The sequence below is a fragment of the Podarcis tiliguerta genome (genome assembly GCF_965153285.1).
Source record: "Podarcis tiliguerta genome assembly, chromosome: 3".
Taxonomy (NCBI): domain Eukaryota; kingdom Metazoa; phylum Chordata; class Lepidosauria; order Squamata; family Lacertidae; genus Podarcis; species Podarcis tiliguerta.
This window is the reverse complement of record NC_139536.1, coordinates 33171783-33197122: the sequence shown is the minus strand read 5'-3', so window position 1 is coordinate 33197122 and position 25340 is coordinate 33171783. Positions and strand designations below refer to the sequence as shown.

General features: G+C 41.0%; 1 protein-coding gene across 7 annotated transcripts in view; it reads left to right on the top strand.

Moving 5' to 3' along the window:
• The window catches only part of CLIP4 (CAP-Gly domain containing linker protein family member 4), a 39289-nt gene that overhangs the window by 9417 nt on the left and 4532 nt on the right, over positions 1-25340 (top strand). For all 7 annotated transcript variants that reach the window (XR_014509764.1, XM_083434482.1, XM_083434477.1 and 4 more), the window contains exons 3-14: positions 3171-3310; positions 4636-4729; positions 6315-6476; positions 11687-11805; positions 12717-12953; positions 15031-15166; positions 15812-15949; positions 18632-18718; positions 20634-20774; positions 22153-22287; positions 24578-24701; positions 25173-25237. Coding sequence is in view for 6 of the 7 variants with exons in the window: in XM_083434482.1 (XP_083290608.1) it covers positions 3171-3310; positions 4636-4729; positions 6315-6476; positions 11687-11805; positions 12717-12953; positions 15031-15166; positions 15812-15949; positions 18632-18718; positions 20634-20774; positions 22153-22287; positions 24578-24701; positions 25173-25237 (1578 nt within the window). In the remaining variant the exon portion in view is untranslated. The remainder of the gene's footprint in view (positions 1-3170; positions 3311-4635; positions 4730-6314; positions 6477-11686; positions 11806-12716; positions 12954-15030; positions 15167-15811; positions 15950-18631; positions 18719-20633; positions 20775-22152; positions 22288-24577; positions 24702-25172; positions 25238-25340) is intronic.

The following is a 25340-nucleotide window of genomic DNA, read 5'->3' as shown; positions in this document are numbered from 1 at the left end:
CCAAAAGTTTTCATGGCTTGGTTAAGGATTGTACCCACCTGAAATAAATAGCATGCTGCCAGGTAGATTTTCACTTTGAAAAGTACAAGCGTTAATCAGCGGTGACAAAGTGACGTGTTAGAACAAGTGATCCAGCTCTTAATTACTGTAGAAATCTCAAGTAGTGACTAAAAAACAAAACAAAACAAAAACCTTTCTCCAAATTATATACATTGTGCTTGCTTGACAGTTGAATAGCCTGTTTGCTTTCAAGTGAATGTTTGTAATGCTCCCTCTTTTCTGTGTTGTGCAGTCACTCCACAATTCTAAGAACTCTCCAGTGCAAGGCTCTCTGTGAGAGGCAGTTCGACTCTAGCTCATCCTGAAGGAGATGTCTTACTCATGAGCACATTAACGGTAGAATGCCTTTAGTCAGGGTAGTAAGAGAAACTATATAAAAGGGCTTGTCAGTCAGCTCAGTATTTATTTCACTGATCCTCTGCAGTGTGCAGGGCTTTCCCAGTAGGCACAGCAGTATATCTCAATGTTGTTTCAATTCAGCATATGTTCCTTGAATGTCAATTTTTTAAAACATCAATTTCTCCCCACAAGCCCGCTTGATCTTCAGCATATGAACCTTCTTTCGTTTGCTGGCAAATACACTGATTGGCACACTATTAATGCATTTTTAAAGCTAATTCTCCTTCGAGTTCTTGTGGGAATAAATGCCTTAGTCCTGAAAAGAAAGTTGTGCATCCTGAGTTTATCCTGATTTGCTTGCACAGTGGTTGTATGTTGCCTTGTTAATCATTCATCCCATACTTTTCAGTGAATTTCCCTGTCATCTCCCTACCTGTGGAGAGTCCTATTTTTTTTTTTTTATAAAGTATATTTGTTGTACCAGGGTGACAGAGTGCTTTGATACACTGCAAATCTTAATTTCCGGTATGTGCCTGAATGCGTCCCACCAAATACTGCCAGTTTGGAGGCAACCTCTTCCTTCACAAGTAGCATGGAAATGCAGTGGGCCAGCAGAGAGCCGATCCTTCTTGCACCAGTCTGCTTAGTGGAAGGCTTTCCACCCTCTCAGCCTGTATTTCCATTCTGCCCATTGAGAACGAGACTCCCCCCCCCCCTTGTGGGAATCATGGAAGTGCAAGCTACTAATAGAGACATGTTAAAAAATGAAAGAGAAGCAGGCTAGTACCGTATTTTTCCATGTATAAGACGATCCTTTTTGCTAAAAAAAAAAAAAAAGGCAAAAATTGGGTGTCATCTTATACACGGATAGTGAATGCAAAGGGGGGACATGTGATTTATGGCAGCAGCAAGCAGGAGATTGGCAGTGGCAATTGGGCAGGCGATTGGCGGCTGTGGCAAGTGGGCGGATGGGCTGCTGGTGGCGACGAGCAAGTAGACAATTGACTGCAGCGAGGTGTGCGATCAGCAGTGACTGTGGCAAGCAGGCGGGTGAGCGATTGGCGGAAGTGACCTCCCCCACCCCCTAAAAAAGCTAAACAATTTCATTTCTTAATTTTGGGTTTAAAAAATTAGAGGTCGTCTTATACATGGGAGCGTGTTATAGGCAGAAAAATATGATAATTTTCACAGTCTTATTTACAAGGCTGTGATATATGTGAGTTTTCACCTGCCAAAGATAGAATTGGGCAAACCAGAGCTTGAATCATCGTGGTCAACCTGCCACTGCTCCACACAAATCCTCATCTGCTTGCCTGCCCATCTCAACCAGGGACATGTGCTCTTTTCTGTAATGCAGATGCATATACCCCATGTTGCTCATCATTCCTGGTCTTGTCACTGCTTGGTCTGTCTTCATGCTTGCAAAGAGATTTTAATATAAGCCAGCAGCTGCTGTTTTCTCCTCTATTATTGCTCATGCCCCTCTTTTCTATTTCTTCTTCCCTAAGCTGACCACATTTGGGAAACTGCATATTATATACTGGGGTCGTTCTTTCTCTTCTTGTATCCTCAGCACCTTACCAATGTATGAAGCTCTGCTTCATGTTGGGAAGAAGGCAATTGTCAAAGCTAATCTGTTTTAATTAGAAAAACCTTCCTTGCGTGGCCAAGGATAAGGGTGGTTAGCTCTCAAACTTTACCTGTTAATAGCCTTCCTGATGACTGACCTAACTGTGCAGTCACTAAAAATGTTTAATTGTGCCATAAATAAAACCAATTCCAACTGTACAGCTCTCTTAGTGCCAATAAATTGATCTGTTTATCCACTCCAACGTTGCATACATCAATAGGTTTTTATTTAAACCACATTCTTAAATTTTCTTAACTGACAAACAGATGCAGTTAACTAAGAAGTAAGGAACTGCTGCTACTTATTCCTTATGCAAACTCTGTAAATTCTCAATAGCTAGCAAAATGTTGATTAATTAGGCTAAGCTAGGTTTCTGATGAGTGGCTTCATTTCTGATGCTAATTATCCTGGGTTATATAAGTTAACTTTGTGTGTTAGATTTCCTCCCTAACCCCCCCCTCCCCGCTCTGCTGCTGTAGGCCAGTATTTCAGAATGATTGCTGAATTAAACTTCACATTTTGCAGGGAGACACACAACTCTTACGAGGATCAAACTACTTGTTACATGCAATTTCATATATATATTTTCCTGAAAAGATTAAAAACAAAACAAAACAGCTGTTTGAGACTAAAGCCCAGAGCAAAAAAATTGGGAGCAGTGTTTAACACTTTCACTGCAAAATATATTTCATCTTAGAACTGCCTACCCCAAACCGTTTCGCTTTTCTTCCTAGATAGGAGGAACTACATTGAGGGCTATTTTTAGAGGAAATAATGTCCACAAGAGACATCATCATTGCCTCAAACAGTTACTTTTTCATTAAGCAAAAATTTGTTCAAGGGAATGTTACACAGAACTCAGCCCAACGGTAGTTTGGTCCAGAGTTTATTCTTCCTGTGAAGTAATTTCTTTTTTTCCTGAACTATGCTGTGTAGAACAATTATGTGTTGATATGTGAGGCTTCTATTTTGTGGATATTCTTTATATTTTGTCTATTCAATAATAAAGCTACAGTGTTTGCCATCAAGTCAGAGAATTTGTAACTATTTGTTTGTATGTATATCATGTTCACAAATTTGTTGGGCATTTCTTACTGCAAAGTACTTTAGAAACTCAACCTACTTTTTCTTATTCCCATAGAGTTCTCCTTTTTTGATCCTAATGATGCGGCATGTCAGGAGATTCTGTTCAACCCCAAGACATCTGTGTCTGAACTATTTGCTATCTTAAGACAATGGGTCCCCCAAGTTCAACAGAACATTGATGTCATTGGGAGCGAGGTGAGAAATATATGGTGATTTATAACGAAAGGTATTTTTTGTGTCTGTGCCTTGACTTCTTTGTGGAACTAACTAACTCACTCTGCTTTTATTTGAGAGCTAATGTTATCAAAATAGCATCACCTCTGTGGTGCTTTGGCCTTAGAAATTCAGCTGTTAAAATAAAAACTTGAATTCTTGGTATTATATTAAAAGGGAGTGAGCACCACAAAAGTGATTTTATCTTGTATTTTTATGCTGTGAACTGTCCTGAGATCTACAGATGAACTTTATGCTATGAACTGTCCCGAGATCTACAGAGATCTACAGATTTCATAAAAAATGCATTGGGTGTTAGCATATATTCCTAGGCTTTCATAAGCCTAGCTGATAACAAAGTTCCCTGCTGAAACCCTGGAGAGCTACTGCTATTCAGTATAGACAATACTGAACTTGATGGACCCAAGAGTCTGGCATTGTGTAAAGCAGCTTTCTGTTCCCAAGATAGTGCTAACAGAAGCATAACGCGAATGCATTAAAGGAGAATATTTTGTTAATGTTGATGTTGTGAACCACCCTGTGATCTTTGGATGAAGGGCAATATAGAAATGTAATAAATGATAACAATGACAACAACATGACAATAAGCCATTAACTATCCCTTTGTTGCTGTGAAATGTATAACCAAATTGGTCTGATAATGTACTGAGATGAAATTTGTTTTTTTTTTAAAAAATATTTATTACTTTTCCAACAATTTAAAGACTACAAAACAACAACAAAACAACAACAACAAAAAACTAATACAATACAATACAAAAACACTACATAACACTAACACATTAAACTAACAAAACCAAACAAAAACAGTTTAAAACACCTCAAACAATTTCAGTATCTTTTCTTTCATTCACTTCTTTCACCGACCTCCTCACACCTCCCTTTTTTGTATTCCACTTCTATTAATTGTTTCAGCAATTCCTTTCCATCTTCCTCTGTTTTCTATCCTATAATTATCTTAACACATTCTAACCTTATTTTTTCCTTTACTATTCTATTAATCTATTTATAATTCCTTATAACATTTCTACTAAAGCCATATAACTTCATTCCAACATTCTTCTAACATTCATTAATTTTACAGTATTTCTGTAAATAGTCTTTGAACTTTTTCCAGTCTTCTTACACCGACTCTTCTCCCTGGTCTCGGATTCTGTGAAATGTATAACCAAATTGGTCTGATAACGTACTGAGATGAAATTTGTTGGCAGGCATTGCCGTGAGACTGAGATCTTTTTAGGTTAAATAGCTGCATCATATATGGTTCTGTTCTATCGTTTCTGCAGATCATTAAGAGAGGCTGCAATGTGAATGACAGAGATGGATTGACTGACATGACTCTCTTGCATTACACATGCAAGTCAGGGGCTCATGGTATTGGTGAGTGAATCAATTTGAGACCTTCCCTGCCAGCTGTCTTTCTAGCAGAAGGAGAGGTTGCTCTACCTTTTCCACTGGCTGTGCTGCCACTGTGCTTAGATTGACGGGTTGAGGAGGGCTGCATCCTTGAGGCTATCCATGTACCCAGTGGGAATATTCTTTAGCTATATTAAAACTGCTAAGCTGCTTCTTGATCACAGAGGAGTTCTCAAAGATGCATAAGAAGTACAATCTCGTGAACTTGTCAAGTAATGGTTAAGCAATAACCTTTTAGCAGCTGAGAAAAGCATGTACTGAATCGGCAGAAAGTCCAAGCAACAGCCTTTTGAAAGCAGCAATGAACAATGCTGTTGAAGGCTTGCCATAAAAGGGATGGTTTTCATTAGTTAATGAAAGATTATTAAGGAAATGTGCCTGATTCCTCTTTCCATTCCTAAATCTCTAGAGATTATTGAGTATCTGCATAATCACCCAATCTTCCATAAAAGTGGAGCCTGGAAGCTATATGGTCACGTTTCTTTGATTGTACTCAGTAGTGTGCTTGTTTGTGGTTTCTTCTTGCCAAGTCTTCTAAAGATAGCAGACTCGTAAGATGAAAGCATCAGATTTTCACTTCCAGGGTTGTTGTTTTTTGCCTGTTCTATGTCTCTGTAAGTTTTGTGACCTTCTACATAGCACTTTTTGATACACATTTTCCCCTAGCAACACCGTGCAGCTGATTAAACGCAATGCAGGTGATATCATTTGAATTTGAATTTGATTCTTTATCTTGAAACATGATTAATAAAACTATTGGAAGGACGCAGTGTGGACACATGCTTTCTAAAATCAACTGACATTCAAAAACGAATGCTTTAAATTCTAACCCGGTCTCTGCTGGCTTTGTGTATGTGTGTCTATACATGCTTTAGAGCTGCAGCTCATGATCCACTTGAGGTAGAGCATTTGCTTTAAACCTGTCTTACTCATATTCAAGCCAACAAGCATATCTCCCTTGGCACAAGTGTTCTGGTTTGATGTGCTTTGGCATTGTGCCGCTGAGTAAATGACCCACTCTGCCTGGGGTGGTTGTGCATCAGCCCTGTGCCATCATACCCAGTGCAGGGTAGGGAATATGATTCATTGTGAGTCAGCTCATGTCCCATCATTCCTGTTTTAAGATACAAAGGATATTTCAGCCCCTTCTCTTACTTCTGCAAACCAAGACTTAATTAAGCCTTAAATCAAAGCATTTTGAGCTGCCTGCCTGTGTCATAAAAATCCTACAGAGAAGCCACTTCTATGTAGAACTGAATGCAAAAGCCACATATAGGCTTTCCCCATGCAAGTGCACATAGGAAGTTCTGTAAAGCTTACTTTCACTTTATTTTCCTAACTGTGTTTAAAGGCAATAACTGCCTGACTAGTCCTTAAATCTGTCTTGTCAAGGAACATCTTGCTTCGAATGCCTTGGCTTCATAACTGTTGCTGTAAAGTTGCCAACAATCTTTGGACATGATGTCCAATTATCTAACATACTGATACAGCCTGTTAAATAACCACAAAACCAGTTATAAAATGCCGTTTTAAAAAATCTGTTTTGCAGGGGATGTTGAGACTGCCGCCAAATTTGCCTCCCAACTTATTGACTTGGGTGCAGATATCAATTTGAGGAGCCGTTGGACAAACATGAATGCTTTGCACTATGCTGCCTACTTTGATGTTCCAGAACTCATTAGCGTCATTTTGAAAAATGCAAAGTCAAAAGGTAAATATTGCCAAATGTAATAGCAATATTTCTTGCTGTATTTCTTACCTGTGTTGATACCTTCAGTGTCACAAAACGGCTTTCCCCCATGTTATTTTTCTTGACACTATGAAACTGACTGAAAAATGGAGAGTGATTTGCATCTTAAGGCATCTGTTGTGAGAACATGGTCCAACAGTCCAAAATGGCATTGCAGGTCCAGTTTGTCTCTATGCTATGTGCTATGCAGTGAATCTTAGCTGTGTCTTGATGCAGCTCTGTCTTTTCCGACTTTGGTTCATCATCATTGACTGTTACATCATTGGTTGTGGGTAGGGGCATGGAGAACTTTACATGTCCACAGTTTGTCCTTTACAGTGTCCAGATAGTCATCCATGTCCATCTGAATATGCTGACATTGTTAAAAAGCACATTTCTGCCATTCAAAGCTGCATATTTTGAACCTTACAAAGGTAACGCATCTTATGACAAAGTATGGAAAGCAACGTCAGAAGTGAACGTATATGATGTGCAAACTTTTCTCTATTCTAAATTTTTGTATCTTTGTTTGGAATTCTTCTTTCACTTTGTCATTTTTGTAACTCAGTAGTTACATTCCATGTCAATTGCATTCCACGTTTTAATATTTTGTTGGAAGCCGACTGGAGTGGCTGGGGCAACCCAGTCAGATTGTTGGATGCTATTGTTAATCTTTTATTTGGCCAAGTAATAAATACATGAGAGCTGAAGCCTTTATAAATTTCTACTGGGATGGGTGGGAAAATGCACATGTTTTGAGTTGGTTCTCTGAGAATGCTGATTAAGTAATGGAACAGTGAAAAAACAAAGGCAAACTTGTTTCAGTCACTGTTTCCTGACTTTTTGATCCCTCTTATTGGAGAAGTAGTGTTGGAAAATCTAGCAAATTCATTCTGGAGAATGTAGGAAAAGTTGTAGCACTTTTCATCCTGCCCTTTGGAGCAGAATCAGAGAGAATTTGAGGCTGTAACTAAATATTGTCACTAAAAAGGATGTTGCTTATAACGGTGTTCCTTGTTGAGTTGGTTTTTCTTTCCCTGATAATGCATCACTTTCCCATTTTGTGACCCACCCCCCCAATTGTGTGCATTTCCTTGTTCACATTCCATATTGTTACCAGCTGCTGGCCTGAAAATAGAGTGTAATGCAGAGAGGAGAAGGAAACACCTGACATTTCTCCCCCCCCCCCAAAAAAAAGCATCCTTGTATTGCATGTGATGTTTAGTTCTTGCTTGAATGTAAATGAACACATTTCTTCACTGGTACTGTGACTCTATTTGAGTCAGGAGAGGCTGTGCAGGTTGTGGATCAGAGTCTGGATGCAGTGGAGGGATGAATGAAGGCCAATATGCTGATGCTGAATTGTAACAAGATGGATGCTTGGTGGTTCCTTTGACTGGGAAATGGAGAGAGAGCATGTTTTTTATGGTGTTGTATTCCCCCTTAAGCAGTGGCTTTGTAGTCTGCGTGTACTCTGAACCATTTGTAGCGATGGAGCAACTCCTCAATGAAAAAAGGCTGCAGCGGTTAGCGCTTTTTAATTTAGAGAAAAGGCGCATAAGAGATGACGTGCTAGACGTTTATAAAATGATGTATGGTGGGGAAAGAGCCCCTCCACCCAATAACACTAGAAATCATGGATATCCAATGAAGGTGAGTGTTGGACGATTCTGAAGAACGTCCTTCACGCAGCAGATTGTTAAATCATGGAACTCTCTCCCACATGAGGCAGTGATGGCCATCAACCTAACTGGCTTTAAAAGCGGATTAGAGAAATTTGTGGAGGAGAGGGTTATTGATGGCGACTAACCATGATGGCAAAGGACGCGTTTGGCGCTGTGGGTTAAACCACAGAGCCTAGGACTTGCCGATCAGAAAGTCGGCGGTTCGAATCCTAGCGATGGGGTGAACTCCTGTTGCTCGGTCCCTGCTCCTGCCAACCTATCAGTTTGAAAGCATGTCAAAGTGCAAGTAGATAAATAGGTACTGCTCTAGCGGGAAGGTAAACGGCGTTTCCGTGCACTGCTCTGGTTTCGCCAGAAGTGGCTTAGTCATGCTGGCCACATGACCCGGAAGCTGTACGCCGGCTCCCTCGGCCAATAAAGCGAGATGAGCACCGCAACCCCAAAGTCGGCCACGACTGGACCTAATAGTCAGGGGTCCCTTTACCTTTACCTAACTATGATGGCTATGCTCTGCCTCCACATAAGGGGCAGTGTATCTGAACGCCAGTGGCTAGAAAGCACAGGACGATATTTAGTGTTCTTGGGCTTGTATCCTGCTTACGGGTTTCCCACAGGCATCTGGTTGGCCACTGTGAGAACAGGATGCTGGTCTAGACGGCCCATTGTCCTGATCCAACAGGCTCTTCTCACATTCTTGTGACCATTTTGACAGGACGGAATCCTTTCTTCCCTGTTCCTTACCCTCGTTTTGATTTCAGTGTGGCAGGTGGAAGGCATGTTTCTGTTTCAAAACAAGTTCCCAGAGAGATTTCTCCACCCACGCTGATCCTGATCCAGGGATGGCAGCTGTTTGCCTGCTTATCTGCAGGGTGCAGTGATTTATGTAGTTAGCTTCTCATAGCACATTTCACCAGTTTTGTGGGCAGGGGTGTGATGAGGACTCGAGAGGCTTTCTGTCCCTCCCTCAATGGACGATCAGAAATTCTTTCCCCCTCTGGAAACAGATGAGCTGGACAGTGAGAGGCTGATAGCATGAGTCAACCCTGAGATGGCATTCACATAATTCGGGAATACTGCACATGAAACTTGACTGCTGGACATTCTAACCTTGTTGCTAGGATCTTTTTTTCCTTTCCCCTGAAACATCTTTATGCATACAGAGATAATCAGGGTGATTGCCAAAAAGATGGACAAACAGCTTCTGTTCAGATTGGCAGTTGAATGTTATATGATATTCCTAGCCATTAGGATCTGCAGCAACATGTTCTGTTCTCTTTGGTGCTAGGCAAACCTGTCTGCAGCTTGTTGGATATTACACGCCCGTTGTAATCTACTTCAGGAAAGTGAAGGGTTTACATAACCCTGAAAGGGAACTGTCAGGGAACTGCCATCAGTGCCGGAGGGAGAGAGCAAAAGCCAGAGGGATTCCAGAGAGCGTCCCGGGATTGGGAGAGGTAGCCCATCTTCTGGGGAAGGGAATCAGCGTAGCACCAGTGGAGAAGGGGGGCAGATGGGGGAAGTGGCGAGGCGGTCCCATGACTCCTTGCCAGGGACCAGCAAGGAGAGTAGGGGTCCTCCGCTGCCTACGCCCTCCTTGCGCAGAAGGCTTTTGCGCAGAGAAAGTAGGAGAAGACTAGGCGTCAAAGAGCTTCTTTGCTGGAAGAAGTTTAAGAAACGCCCACTGACGGATTCTGCCAGCGACTGAGACAGCCACGGGTGAGTGGCTGTCCGGACAGAAAGGGTTCACTCAGGCAACCCAGCCAGGTGTTTGCACCGGCTTACGCACGAGCAACCCCTAGAACCATTACAGGAACTTTACTTGGTTGACTCCCAGAAGACTGAAACTCTCAGTTAAGGAAACTGAGATCGGGACAGTGTTGCAACAGCTGATTTGATTTGGCTCATGACATGTATTCCAGAATTTTCAGGGGTTTGATCTACAAATGGAATGCAGTTTGTGGAGCAACATCTCTCTCTGCTAATTAATCTATTGGAGTGCAGTTGTCAAGTTGCGTTGCTGCGTACAGGCAGGGATTTGCAACTGTCAGCTACATGGAATCATCATATTTGATAAATCTTCATGGGGGACTGTGGATGCCTTATTTTGTTTATTAATTTACATGTGTGTCAAGGTGACTTGCAAACATTTAACAAAAACAGCCGAAAGACAGTTTTTAAAAATGTAACAGAAAATAACTGGTAATAAATAGGTGTTTATTTTCTATTGTTTTTAAATCCTAAGACAGAAACCTTCTCATCCAGCTGGTAAAGCTTGTTAAAATGAAATGTCTTCAGTTGTTTCCGGAAAGTACAAATAGTGGTCGCTTGTCATATCTCAACAGGCACCTTGATTTTTTTTGTAAATTTGCTTTCATAATTGCATCCAATTTGGAATGCAAGTTGTAGATGTGGGAATTGACATTTGGATATGTAAATCCTTGGGTTGTTTCACCAGATGTCCAAGGGCTCTGTTCTTTCAATGTAGGCTAACATTTCCCTATATAGAAGCATCTGGAAGCTGGCCAGTACTGGAAGCAAAACAAAACCGCTCGCCCTCACTGGAAAATTGGTACCTCAGTATGTGGTAAAACAATTCATCAGTTTCTGCCCAGACGTCTGCACACTCCTATCCTATTTTGTAGCACACTTTCAAGGCCAGCTGAACTGTCCTTAAGAAAGAAAGGGTCTGGGTTGGTTTATACTTTTCTCTAATCAAAAAACGCTGTTTTGATTTTCAAAGCACTTAATTTAAATATTCTCAAGTGTGTCTTTTTATAAAATTTGGTTATTTGTGTTGGTACAGGTATGCATTCACTTGTGCATTAAACCATTGAGATAGTTGAAGCACGTGATATAGCTGGGAAGGGCCAAACTAGATGTGTACAGGCATGCATATGTGTAAATAGCAGCTGTAGCAGAGCCTGAATAGCATTGAGGTAACATGGGTGGGGAGGAAAAGTTTAACCCTTTCCCTACCATAGTCCCAGTGAAAATCCCTTTCCTCAAAGCTGCTTCTGCACTTTCCTCCTAACGCAAATAGCCACTTGGGTTTTTTACCCTGCTTGGAACCAAGGTAGGGGAGAAAGGGTTAAACTCTCCCCACCCCCCACAAGCACCCTGCAGCCCTGATGCTGCTTTAAGTCCCTGTGGCTGCTATTTTGTATTTTAAAGCACATGCCAATTGCCTTCATGCATCAAATTGTTGCATCAAATTTGGCTATAAGCCCTGCTACTCTGGGACTGGTTAGTGCCTGAATGGGAGAATGAATGAATCCTATGTGTACTCCTTGACTTCTAACACAGAAGAAACATGGGATATAAATTATGCAGTTACTACTACTATAGCATTGACTGTATCATAAATTTAAAATATAACATTAAGACTAATAATTGTATTTATCATTGGAATTCAGATTTTGAATGAAAACAAAACATGGTACCAATCTAGAATGTTCAAAATGGACAAATGTTTCTCACTCCTCATATCTATCTGGTTCTTAATTATAGATGTGGATGCCACCTGCAGTGACTTTGATTTTGGAACAGCCTTGCATATTGCTGCCTTCAACTTGTGTACAGGAGCTGTAAAGCGTTTATTGGAACATGGAGCCAACCCGGCCTTTAGGGTGAGGTTTTGATTTGCAACCAATTTTGGTTCATCTGTCTATATTTAACTTCCTCTTACAGGGAGATTGTCAAAATGTGTTTTTCTCTAGTTAGATATTGACAAATGAAAACTGCTTTTTATTTTTTTGCATGGGGGGAGGGGACAAATACTCTTATCTCTCACTCCATTTTAGGCTTGAACATATATTAGTCTTCAGGAAGAATTCAGATTCCTAGATGCCAGCATTGACTTTTTCTGAGCTGCATGACCAATTGCCTTGTATTTTTAAGTTTCCTGTGCTTTAGACGGTTAGCTAGAAAACAATTTAACTCCTGACCACGGGTTATTTAATACCCAATTATCAATGTCACAGCTCTGTTTTTGAATCCTGTTCATCCTGTATCTCATTATCATAATCAAGCTTGTTCATATTCTGCTTTTCCAGTTAATGCTCCAAGTAGCTTATATTGTAAGCTGCCCCTGTGATTCCCAGATAAAGGGTGGTATAGAAATTTAATAAATAATAATTATTATATGTCAGAAAAACAGTTAATCAATATATAGACACATCAAAGCTAGTAATAAATATATCAAACACATTACATAAATTTTGGTTGATATCTGGCATGGAATTATGCAAGTGGAAGAAATGGGAATTCCTCTCCCCGCACCTGGGCGCTCCCCCATGTGCTCTGCAAATCTTTTCTGGAGGGTTGCCCAAACATCTGCAGCAGATTTGGAAGCTGCAGAGGAGAAAGGAAGGAGAAATCCTTTGCAAGTGGAAGTCCGTTCTTCTGTGAACAGACACAACTGGATGTTACCCGCAGTATTTTATACCTATATTAGGTATAAAATACCTGATAAAATAAGAAAATGTTCACATTAACATTCCCTTAAGCACCTAACTCCACTCCCTTACTACTTCTACAGAATGACAAGGGACAGACTCCAGCAGATGTGGTTCCTGACCCGGTGGACATGCCACTAGAGATGGCAGATGCAGCAGCCAGTGCTAAAGAAATTAAGCAGATGCTCTTAGATGCAGTGCCTCTGTCTTGTGACATTTCTAAGGCCCTGCTTCCAAACTATGATAATGTCACTGGCAAAGATATGCTTGGATCCCTTGGCCTGAAGCTTGGAGATCGGGTTGTCATTGCAGGACAGAAGGTATGTCGAAAAACAAGCTGCAGAAGGGAAGCAGTACGATGGGTATGAGGAAGGGCCTACTGTAGATAGCAGTACTGGCATGGTATGTATCTATAGGGGGAAGCTTCCTAAGCTTTTCACCCTTGCAAAAAGGTTCAGTAGCAAAGGGTTCTGCAGGTTTTAACTCGGGCCTTATTCAGCTTGTCGGGTATATTGTCCTGATTATATCTTGGCCCACAGTTATTGCTCTTCACAGTGGATTCTGTTGTAATTCAGCCATATATATATATATATATATATATATATATATATATATATATGGGTTATACATATATATAACACATTTGCTTCAGTGCCAGTAAGATTCACAGTAATTCTGTGCAAGTGGGATTTTTAGATGATGACAAACCTTGCTTCTGCTCCGAAATGTAATAACGTATAAAGTCATTTCCACAGCTGTCTAAGCAAACAGGAAATGAAAGCTGTACATAAAGCTTTGTTTCCACTGTGAATCTTCTCCACACATGATGCAGGAGGAAAAATCAGCACTGGTTAGTGAAGTCTACATTTGATTCTGGAAAAGTTTCTCAGCCATTTGTTGTAATGAGCCAGTGGAGATTAGTTTTTAAAGGGCATTCATAACTCTGCATCCCGTGGATAGGTCAGCGGATCACACCCACATATAAAAGTCATAAGCCTTGCCTACACAAGGGAGATGCAGCTGTTCTGTGTCCTAAAACCAATCAACACAACACTCTGTCGGAGTGACTTACTGGGGCTTTCAAAAAGTTGTTTTCCCACATTGTTGCTCATGTAAAACTGAAGAACCCTTTGCATTTCAAGAACAATTTTACAGACTATATGGATCTACCCTTGCTAGCAGAAACTTCCTACAATTCATTTAAATGACTAATACTGGAATATGGGAATCTGCAAGTTACATGTGCAATTGGTTTATCACCTTTTAATATAAAAAATGGAGTGGTATGTTATGTGTGATTTTGCTCTTGAGGCACTTGTGATTTGTTGGAAAGTACCTGTGTCGTATAACTGCTCCGGTTCATATTTCCAACAAATGGGTAAAAGACAGATTAATTCTTAGCCTCTCAATAAGTTAACTACTTTCAGAGTAGCACAGTTAGTTTTTCTTGGAGGAAAATAAATCTTTAGCTTTTTACTAATTAAGAGTGTTACATTTCTGATCATTTGTAAGTGGGTTTTTTATAGTTGATGCAATTTTTGTAAAATAACTAATAAATGTTCAGAAATCTCTGGTTTGTGTTTTACATTCTTTACAAGTATGCTTAATTTAGCAGGAAGTTTGAATGAGCAAGGACTACATTTGGGAAGCTGGGTATCTCTACATCTTAGTCTCTGGATGTTAAAAAATTGTAACATCCATCTCTACATAGAATCAGAGTTCAAGGGGTCTTAAAGGCCATTTGGTCTGTGACCTGCTCAGTATAGGTGTATCCCCAATAAATTGCTGCCTAGCCTGTGCTTGAAGTCCTTCTGTGACAGAGAGTCCACCATCCTCTTGATAACTGGTTCCACTGAGAGCCAGTGTGGTGTAGTGGTTAAGAGCGGTAGACTCCTAATCTGGGGAACCAGGTTTGTGTCTCCGCTCCTCCACATGCAGCTGCTGAGTGACCTTGGGCTAGTCACACTTCTTTGAAGTCTCTCAGCCCCACTAACCCCACAGAGTGTTTGTTGTGGGGGAGGAAGGGAAAGGAGAATGTTAGCCGCTTTGAGACTCCTTAAAGGGATTGAAAGGCGGGATATCAAATCCAAACTCTTCTTCTTCTTCTTCTTCTTCTGTTCTTACAAATGTTAAACCAAAAACCTACCCTCCTGTGATGCAAGCCCGTTGGAATAGCAGCAGACAAGTCTTTGCTGTGTTCAAATATCTGAAGGGTTGTCTCTTAGAAGAGTGCTTGTGTTAGGGCGGGACAGATCCATGACATAAAAAATACTGCACTTGAACTCTTCCCCTCCCCCAGATACCTGTATTCAGTCTTCACACTGCTGCTCCTTTTTTCTTTTTAAAATAACCCATTACAAAGGTTGATGCATACTTTTTTACTCCCTCCCCTCTTAGGTTGGCACATTAAGATTTTGTGGCACAACAGAGTTTGCCAGTGGACAGTGGGCTGGCATAGAATTGGATGAACCTGAAGGAAAAAACAATGGAAGTGTTGGCAAAGTACAGTACTTCAAGTGTGCACCAAAACATGGTATAACTTTTTTTTTATTTGAGATGCTTTAATGGAATGCCTTTTTACTTGGCCACATATATATCATGTTAAGCAATTTCCCCCACTTGCTGGATGTTTCTCTGATTGGAAATTGGACTTTTGGGCTTAAAATAAAATGCATGGTTCCTGTCAACAATTTTCAACAACAATAGTTTTGCTAAGTTGTTAGTTATCAGTAGTGTCCCCTTCTTTGCTTGCCATAGAGATAGTAATTTAGATGGATGTTTGCTGTGGATGTTACTAGTGATAATGTAAGCAGTATACTCTATCCCTCTGTTAGTTGTGATAGCCCTATTTCTTAAGAAAGATAATTGAAGGCTATAGTTAGGAAAGATGGCAGCGATGGCCAAATGGCTAGGACACAAGTCGTGAGGCCAGTTCTCATCTTAGTCGCAAGCTTGTTTGTGCAAAAGCTTAAGTATTCATTTTAGTGTGCTTCAACTCCTATCCATAAGAGGAAAGTAGAATACTTGAAGCAGCATTTAAGACTGCCTACAAAAGTGTCAGGTACTTGGCCGTTATTTAAATACTTGAACAGTCATAAATACTTGAATAAGGTTATCAAGGAGTAGCTGAGCTCTGCAATTAATATCTTATATTTCTCTTGTGTGTCTTCTCTGCCAGGCATCTTTGCACCTCTCTCTAAAATAAGTAAAGCTTCAGAACACAAAAAGAATGCGAAGGTTTCTTCCTCGCGACCTTCTCCCGCTGTCAAGTCCAAGAAAATTGATGTAACGCACATAACGTCCAAAGTGAATTCAGGTAAGCATGGTAGCATCAAAGCCAAAAAACATGTTAGGAAGATGACCTATTTTTCAGTCCAAAATCACAACCCATTGTTTGTAGGCAAGTGCTGTGTTGTGTCAGAGGTTAAATAATTAAAAAATGTATAATATTTGGTAGGTTTAGGTCAGATCAGGGATAAACTTGCTTTCCCAAGATGGTTTTTAACCTCTTTTCCACATGTTATTGTTTTGAGTGTATGTATTGTGGTACTTGTTTTACTTTTGGAAACCACCTTGAAATTTAGTTACACTTACCTGGGCTCCTTTGCTGAGGGAAGAGTCAGCCCTAGCCCCCCACCTGCTGGAGCAAACAGGCCTTGCAGATGAGGAGGAGATGCAGCTGCGCTGGCCTCTGCGGATTTGAGAAGGCAGGAATTGTGACTCCTCCCCTGAAGTGCCAGCAGCATCTTTTGTTGTGGTTGGCTCTTGGTTGTGAGCTGCGAAATCCTTTATAGATCATGTCCTCATAGAACATAGACAGCTGCCTTATACCAAGCCAAATGTTTGGACATGTGGCTTAGTGCTGTCTGCACTATCAGTGGCCTTCCATTGTTCCAGGTAGGAGTCTTGGAGTTGTTATGGACTCAGTTGGTGTGCATTACATGTGCTTCACTCACTGAGCTAGGATCCCATCCTTCTCATATGTTTCTGTACACCCTCTTCTGTTCTGATATTCTGTTGGTGCAGATTTTAAAAGATTTTTTTTTTTAACATTTAAATTGTGGATTCTTCAACCTCTCACCACCTGTTCAACACTGTCCTTTAAAATTTCCATAAAACCTGTCCCCTCTTACAAAGACTTTGGCTCTAGGACTCTAATAGTTAAGCCTGTCCGTTCCTCAGGAGGTGGGGGTTTTGTAGTTATTTTGCTTGATGGGGAAACTGTTCCCCACCTAAGCTTGACTCAGTAGAGCCACTGGTGAGAGAGACTGTTCTAATAGATGTGGCAACTAAGCATAGCTTTTAAAAATACTGTTTTTTCCCGTTGATACTCTTTTTAAAAGGAATGACATGGTTTGGGGCATTGGGTTAAATTTTAAAATTCAAATTCTCTGAGTAATGGCTGTTTTGTCAGATTTTCTTCTGGAAAAGTATTCATAAATTGATATGTAAACATGTTTGTTCTTGCTCGTCATGCTGGTGTTATTGAGGCCCGTCTGATAAACATCTAATAATAGAGTACATTCATGAATTAGTACAAAAAGCAGCTCAGCAGCCAGATGAAGCCAATAGATATGCATTTAGTTGATAAATAATAAATTTCTGCCCTTTATGTTTTCTGCCAGAAAAATCAGCTGCAGACTTGTTCTCTGATATTAGTAGCATGTCTATCAATGTGGAATAGAAGACCCATGGAACATTACTAAGGCTGATTACTATTTTCCATGCATAGATTATGAGGGATGCTAGTGTTCTGACATAGGCTATTCTCTTAGGAAAACAACTGATTCTATTGTAAAATACTTCTATAGGTAAATGTATTCAAAAGTGCTTCAAAAGTTGTTGGTGCTAGTAGAAATAAATTTGGGGGCATAACTTTATGTGATATTGGAAATCTGTGATTAGAATACCTTTGTGATTGAATAAATAGTAGCCATGCTGTTTTGGGGTATTTTCACATCCTTTGGTCTCATGAGTCTGGCATGTCAGCATTTCAGCCAGGGCTGTTGTCCATGCTCTGGAGGTACCTTGCTTCCATGTTCAAGTCCAAGGCAGTGTGCCCTTGCATGACTATTTCCATACATGCTGATGTCAGGAGGAATGTTAAAAGTTCTTTAGGAGCAATTGGTGGAGTAGACAGGTGCTTTATACCAAGTAAAGCAAGTTGAGGACCGGGTTGTAGGTCTGTTTTGTATATTGTATACTGAATACTTTAAATTCCAAAACCCAAAATGGGTAAAGAGATTCGCAAAACCACCACATATGTATGTAATATCCAGGCTCCCCACATGCTTTCCAATAGGTTGATGTTGCTCCTGGTATCATGTGGGATATTTGCACATGCATAGCATTTTAAAGAAGTTCTGTAACCCTATTGATGGGTGATAAAAAAAACTAAATAAAAAAAATAGCAATTAAGTACTTTTTTCAATCCTGTGCTGAAAAGGGGCAAGAAATAAGAAAGACACCTTAGTTCTGAATATTCATGTTTGTTCAGATTGTTATTGTTTAAATCAGGGCTGCTGAGCCCACAGTCCACATCTGGCCCACAAAATAGTTTCTAGTAGCCTAATATCCCACTGCAAAAAATAGGCACTACTTCTTTCCATAGAAAAGTGCCTCTTCTCCCTCTGGTGCAGTGCCATTTGAGTCAATGTCTTCTGAGTTTCCGTCAGAGGTTTTCTCAAAGTCCGATGCCTGAGATCACTTAACTTGGAATCAACTTGGGAATCCTCTCATCCATTCAAGGCATAAGTTGTACTACTGAACTTTTCAGTATTTTGTCTTCTTGTGGGGAAAATAAGACTTGGTATTCTTACTCATAGGTGTTTTACTCATAGGTGTAAAAGGATGAGGGAAATCTCTTGATACGACTCACAAATTTTGTAGTAGTAGTTGGATTTTTAGGTGATCTTGTTCTGCTGCCTGTTTGCTCTTTGGAAGGTAGAAGAATTATTACTAGACTACGATGGTTTCAATGATTTGGTTTGGCTCACAGGCTTATCTGCACTGAAAAAAGACAGCACCCCAGATTCCACATTTTTGGGCAGCAAAGAAGGAATGAAAACTCCACCTGGTAAAGAAGGTATGTGTCTTTCTTTAGATATTTTTGGCTTCTGTACTTGGCGTGACTTAAGAGAAATCCCATAACAGTCTCTCCCAAAGAGAACCGTAGAACTATGCCACTTAAAACTATTTTGTTGCTGTATTCTGGCTCCATAAAGCCCTGTGATCACTTCACTAAGGTCTTATCCACACTTACCTTTCCTCCACTCTTTCTAGGCATGGCCTGTAATTTAAACTTCCATGTCCGAGTGCCCCCTCCCTCTGGAGCTTTAACAGAATAAACCCCCAAATCAGCGCAAATGTCAATCTGCGCAAAACCCCGAATTGACATTTGCTCTGATCCAGCTTTGTAGAGTGAGTTTTCGCAGAGAAAGCTCTGGCAGGGGTGGGGAGCCTGCTCTGCCTGGAAAGAGGGGCCAAAAGTAAATGTGGATCAACCCTAACAAGGAGGAATGTGGTGCATGTATGGGGTGTAGGGAATGGAATAGAGCAGAGCTAGGTGGAAAAGCTCAACTCCTTTGATGCTTAGTCCCTCTCTGCTGGCCACCCTTCCAGGTCACATCTCTAGATGCTGCATCCCACAGACCGCATTGCCACTTTAATCAGTTGCATTCCTTAACATGAGAGTCTCATTGTTATTGGCCGGAAGGGGATAATGAAGATGTGCAATCCTTCTTTGCAAGTTGCACTGCTTATGGAAATCTTGATAGGCCTTGCAAAATTCACGGGCTTTCCCCCCCATATGATAGCCATGGACACGCTAAGGTCACACATTGTAAGATGCTGTAGCAATTTAGGAGCTCTTTGTGATGTCATCCCGCAATGATACAGGTCCACGCTAAAGCTTAGTACATGCAGCTGCCCCCCCCCCCAACTCACAGTTTCCAATACAGGTAAAAGGCTGCAATCCAACCTCCTCCCCTCTGCTGCTGTGGCTTTGCAGAGCAATAGCTCCACTGTCGCACCTGCAGCCCTGCAGCATGTGATGGGTGGAGTCAAAGATGTTGGGGGCTACGCCATCCTGGAGCTGGTCCAGTGATCGGATCTGATGCCTTCATGTGATAAGCAGTGAGACAGGCTTGGGGTCAGACTCAGACCAGGCTGGATCAGTCCTTCTGTGTGACTGGAGCAGCCCATTTCAGGGGCCTTCCAATGGCTGTGACCTGCTAGCATCCCACCAGCAGCACTCCCGCTTGCAGGTTTGGTGGGTGGAGGGGAAGGGCAGCACTGATGGAGTGATGCTTGTGCTGGCAGGTGGGAGGCCAGCTTAGATGGGAGATCTGAGCAGAGCGATATCTTCGCCCAATCCAGCCCTCTCCCTCGCCTGCCAGCCTGGCACAAGGGGGATTTGGACTGCTCTGTTGCCAAGATATCCAGTTTCATGGTTGAGATACACCAAGGGTCAAGATCTTAACTTAGAATAGGGCAGGAGAGGAAGCTATATGAAGAGAAAAGCTAGAGATAAATCTCTTTAGGCAGCTTGAACATCAAGATTTCACAAATTGAAATGAAAGTGATTTACCTCCCAATCTTATTTTATAGACTGGATTTTAATATTAATACGGTGCATAATAGCATGCAGTAGGCACTAATCCACGCACTTCATAATTCACCCGCAAAATGTCACACTCCCTGTTTCTCATCAAAGATTTAATAGATTGGCTATCAAAAGCAAAAGGCTGATGTCTTTTATTACTTGAGGCGGCATTATTTTTACAATTATGCTCCCTGCTTACAAGTATTACACAATATTAAAGTGGGTTTGAAAGACTGTTAAGTGGTGTCCATCATGAAAAGTTAGCTTTATGCAGATGGTTACTTTTCTTCTCTTACTTGGGGGAATGACATCTTTGACATCTCCTGTCTTGTATGCATCTTTTTCTTTATTTTGTGTGTCTGAATAATTCTTTGGTTTCTTCTTCCTTTTTTTTTAGAAAAAGCAACTTCCCTTGGATCCAACAGCTCTTCCTCTTCCACTACATCTTTAGACAGCAAGCAGAATTGCTCAAAGAAGTGGAATACCGCAAGGAAAAATAAGAAGGAAGACTTGAAAAGCCATTCTGCTGTAACGAAAGGTATGCTTTCTCCACAGTTGCTTTTTAAATAGTATTGTGAAGACAGTGGTGGCACTAAGAGGTCCATTTCCTTTAAGTGTAAATCTGGGCTTTTCTTTCTGCAGCTATTAAGATAAAAACAAGTCATTTGCAGACTTCTAGATGAGTTTTTTGTAGTTGGAGTATGGGTGGGATTACAAGGCTGAATTAACCATTTTGGTAAGTGCCACCTTGTGGACAGCATGAACAGGTCCTGTTGTGGCCAGATCTTCCTAATGTGGAAACTGCCTCTCCTGTTCATGCATCATCACATGGTGGTAGGAGAGGCCGTTTTCCTACCTGTATGTGTTTTCATAGCTCTAGGATACTCAGATAGTACTTATTTGAGTAGGCTAACACGTTTCATACAGTTCTTAAGGTGTGTGTATAGACATGCCTAAAAATGAGAAGTGAAGCTGCTGTGGAAGTGGACCTGAAGTGATTAGGTCAGATATAGACCTCTCTCCAGCATTCAGCTTAGGGGAAGCCACCTCTACCACTTGTCAGAAGAAACCAGCTGTACACAGCACTGATTGGCTAGCATTTGCGTCAGTAAGAACTGCTTCTCACAACTATCCCTGGAATACTTTTTCAACTTTTAGAAAAACTGGCTTGATTTTCTATAATAGAAAGTGCTGAATGAACTTTTCAATACCCACATATGTGGCATTTTAAACAGTTAGAAAGGTAGACAGCCCAGCTCAACCACTGAGTGTGAGTGAAAAATGCACACTTGAGAGTAAGCCCCATTTAATTCAGTGGGACTTATTTCTAAGTAAACATGCATATGTTTGGCTGTCTATTAATTAAAAATCCAAAGCAAGTGCATCTGTCATTTGCAGTGGGAAGCTGAACTCACCCTGCAGGAGAAAAAAAATGCATCATCTTCTTGATTTGAAGTAATGTCTATACTTGGCCGTGAGTACTCCATGTAGCTTTCTAAATTATTATTCAGTCTTCCCCTGTATTATACTAAAATTAATTTAGAAACTCCCTTTTTCCAAGATGCTAGCTTTTTGTGGCTTCATGAAATTAACCCCACAAGTGAAAGGAAATAAATTTCCCATTGCAAATGGGAGCAGAGATCTGATTCCCATAGCCTGCTACAATTTCGCTCCTAGTTCTTAGTTTCTAAAACTTTTTGGGTATGCCCATCTTGAGTCCATATAATTTGTGTATTTTAACTTAGCCTGGAGACCGCATAGGCATATTTGATTAGCTCTCTAGACTTGCTGCTGAGATCTTCTTTAGTTTTATTTGAGGCACCGACTATTGGTTCAATATACGAATAAATATTAATGGTCCTTTTCTCTTACGTTATTCAAATATCTTCTCCATTTCCTTAAATCTGGTTGAACAGGAAGAAACAACACTTTTCCATCTTCAAGAAGAAATCCTTTTGATGAAGGGGAGATTCAGATTGGAGACAGAGTACTGGTGGTAGGACAGAGAACTGGAATAGTTAGATTTTATGGGACAACTAAGTTTGCACCAGGTAAGCTTTCTGCGTGAACATTTAGGGCAGAACTAGGATTGCCTAGTGTATTTTAGATCTGTGACTGAAGCTAAGACTTTTGTCAGAGCAAATAAAGCATTTAATTTGTTTCCTGGGCTTCATTTTTCAGAAGAATTCACATTATAGCTTCCAGTAAGAAACAATGTAAAATGTTAGTTAAATACTATAAAATACCAACTCAAAACAAATAAAGTGAACAATCCATGTAAAATAAAATCTTAAAGCAGATTCTTGTAAACAGAGATGGCAGAGATGAAGTTGGAATTTGAACCTGGAACCATCTGCATGCAAAGCATTGCTGAGCTATGTGTCCTTTCAAAAGCAGTTGTGTTGGCATCATAAAAATACCAGCCAGCATAAAACCAAAGATTTCATTTTTTGCTGAAGAAGTCTGACCTCTGATAACTACATACACAAATTCAATGGCATTTGTTCAGCCCGCTCAGTCAAGTGTATAGTGCTTGCAGATAAATAATCTGAGTAATTTCAAAACTGTACTTTAGTATGCATGGAGCAGGAAGCATAAGTGATCTGCACTTCCTGTTTTGGATATTTCCAAGCTGAACTACCAGTCAACAGATGGTGCAAAGCTCATTAACTATTGTATGCGACTCTAAAAACAGAACACATTTTACTTGTCCACAGGGCATTTAGGGACTATTAAACTTTGCCTCTGCACACTGCTCTGCACACACACATACCCCAGTTATCACCCTGAACTTGCTTGGATTCGGGGGGGGGGGGGTGGCATTTATAGTTTATTCAAAACTGAAAACAATTATCCAAATAGCACCACTATTTGACATTGGGATTATAGGTATAGTGCTTATTTTGGTGTGTGAGACTTAACTTTACTACGTATGGTGCTTATTCTGTTAAAATAAATGGTATGGGTGGCTGGGGAGGGAGGAATCTATCTCAGAAAACCTCTGATGTGTGTTTTGACCTCGGGGAAAGCTTGCTCTTTTGCAGAAAAACTCCTCCCTGTAGCATCTTACTTCAGATGACAGCTTTCAGTAGTGAGCCAAGGCATATTTAGTTGCATAAGTGTTGCTGCTGATAAACTGGCAGAGAATCTGTCGCTATTTCTTTTGAAGGCAGGAAGAAAACAACTCTTCCCCAGCCGAGCCTTTTAAATGCATGATGGAGTTCTGGCTGCTTCAGCTTGTAATTAGCATTGCCCTTAAAAACTGCACCCTAAGCGCCAAATGACTTGAATTTTAATGTTGAGTCTTAATGGAGTTGGATAGCATGAGAAATAGGGCATTATGGAACTTTCTTCAGAATTAGCAAATGCAACACATACTGTAGTGATTAAATGAAAGTATTGCTGTCTGATGACTTTCTCGGTGCCCTGTGAGGAAATAACTTCAAGAAAGCTCCATCAAACAATTTATTTGCTTCTTACAGTGCACACTAGAAGGTTCTTATATCTTGGAAGACAAGTGAATGAAAGCAGCAGCAGTTCAAAGTATTGCTTGCACACTTTTGGATCAGGACAAAGAAGGCAGCCTTGACCGTGTACATTTAGAGGCCCACAGTTCTGAAAGCTTTATTGCACGGTCTTACTTGGATGCACGGCGCTGTGGGTTAAACCACAGAGCCTAGGACTTGCCAATCAGAAGGTCGGTGGTTCAGATCCCTGCCAATGGGTGAGCTGTTGCTCGGTCCCTACTCCTGCCAACCTAGCAGTTCGAAAGCATGTCAAAGTGCAAGTAGATAAATAGGTACGGCTCTGGCGGGAAGGTAAATGGCGTTTCCGTGTGCTGCTCTAGTTCGCCAGAAGCGGCTTAGTCATTCTGGCAACATGACCAGAAGCTGTTTGTGGACAAACACCAGCTCCCTTGGCCAATAAAGTGAGATGAGTGCCGCAACCCCAGAGTCATCTGAGACTGGACTTAACTGTCAGGGGTCCCTTTACCTTACTTGGATGCACAACACTTTAGAAGCCTCTCCTCCCCCGCTTTCCTTGCCTTTCTAAAATCTTTATACAGAGGAATGAGATTAAGTGCTGCTTCAAAAGTTGAAGCAACATTTGAAGAGAATGCTTATTCATCTTGATAGCTTCTTTAAGCTGATCTATTTAAGAGGCGTTCTTTTTTCTCTGCTCTCAATTCCTACTCCTTTTTTGTTAATTGTAGATTTAAATTTGCCAAGGGCAGAATGCTTCTGTAGCATACAGGTAGATAGCTGTAGTGAGCAACAGCAAAACTGAAAAGAGTGCATCTTTTCCCTACCCGTGACTCTCTTAAAACATCTGGTTTTGCAGGGGTTTGGTGTGGAATAGAACTGGACAAACCTCATGGCAAGAATGATGGTTCAGTTGCAGGCATGCAGTACTTCAGCTGCCTCCCCAGATATGGTGTCTTTGCACCACCATCGAGAGTGCAGAGGTAAGTGCAGCGCTCATGACAGCAGGACAAAATGGGTTTGGCTTCACAGTTTGACCCAGACTACTTCCATCCATTTGGAGGGAAACCCAGAGGAGTCCCAGCACAGGTCCGCTACCAAAATATAGATCATCTCTGTTCTTTGACTAGATTAGTTGAGGGGAGCAATCTGTCTTTGGAAGGCAAAGCAACATATATGCAAAGGAGATTAGATGAGAGCACACAGGCCAGAGGAAATAGGAAGTTGAATTACAGCAGGTGGTGTGTGGGGAGTGTCCTGGAGATTGTGAAGTGGAAAGAAAATGAGCTGGAAGCAGAAGAAATGGAAGGAGACTTTGGCAGTGTGTTCTAAATTTCCAGAGCAGGGAATGGAACAAAGGGGGAAATGACACTAAATAAGCATTGGACTGTTCTTTTTCTTCTTCTTCGCCGCCTTGAGAGACAGAAGTGTTAAACATATTTTTTCATTTGCAGGCTAGTGGGATCGCTAGACTCCCTCACAGATGTTTCATCAAGTAAAATGAATCATTCTCTCCCCGGTAAGAATTTGACAAGTACCTGATTTCATTGCTTCATATTACCTGTGCAAATTGCAGCAACTGTAGCTACTTGGGGATGGTGGGAGCGAGAGTGAAATGGGAA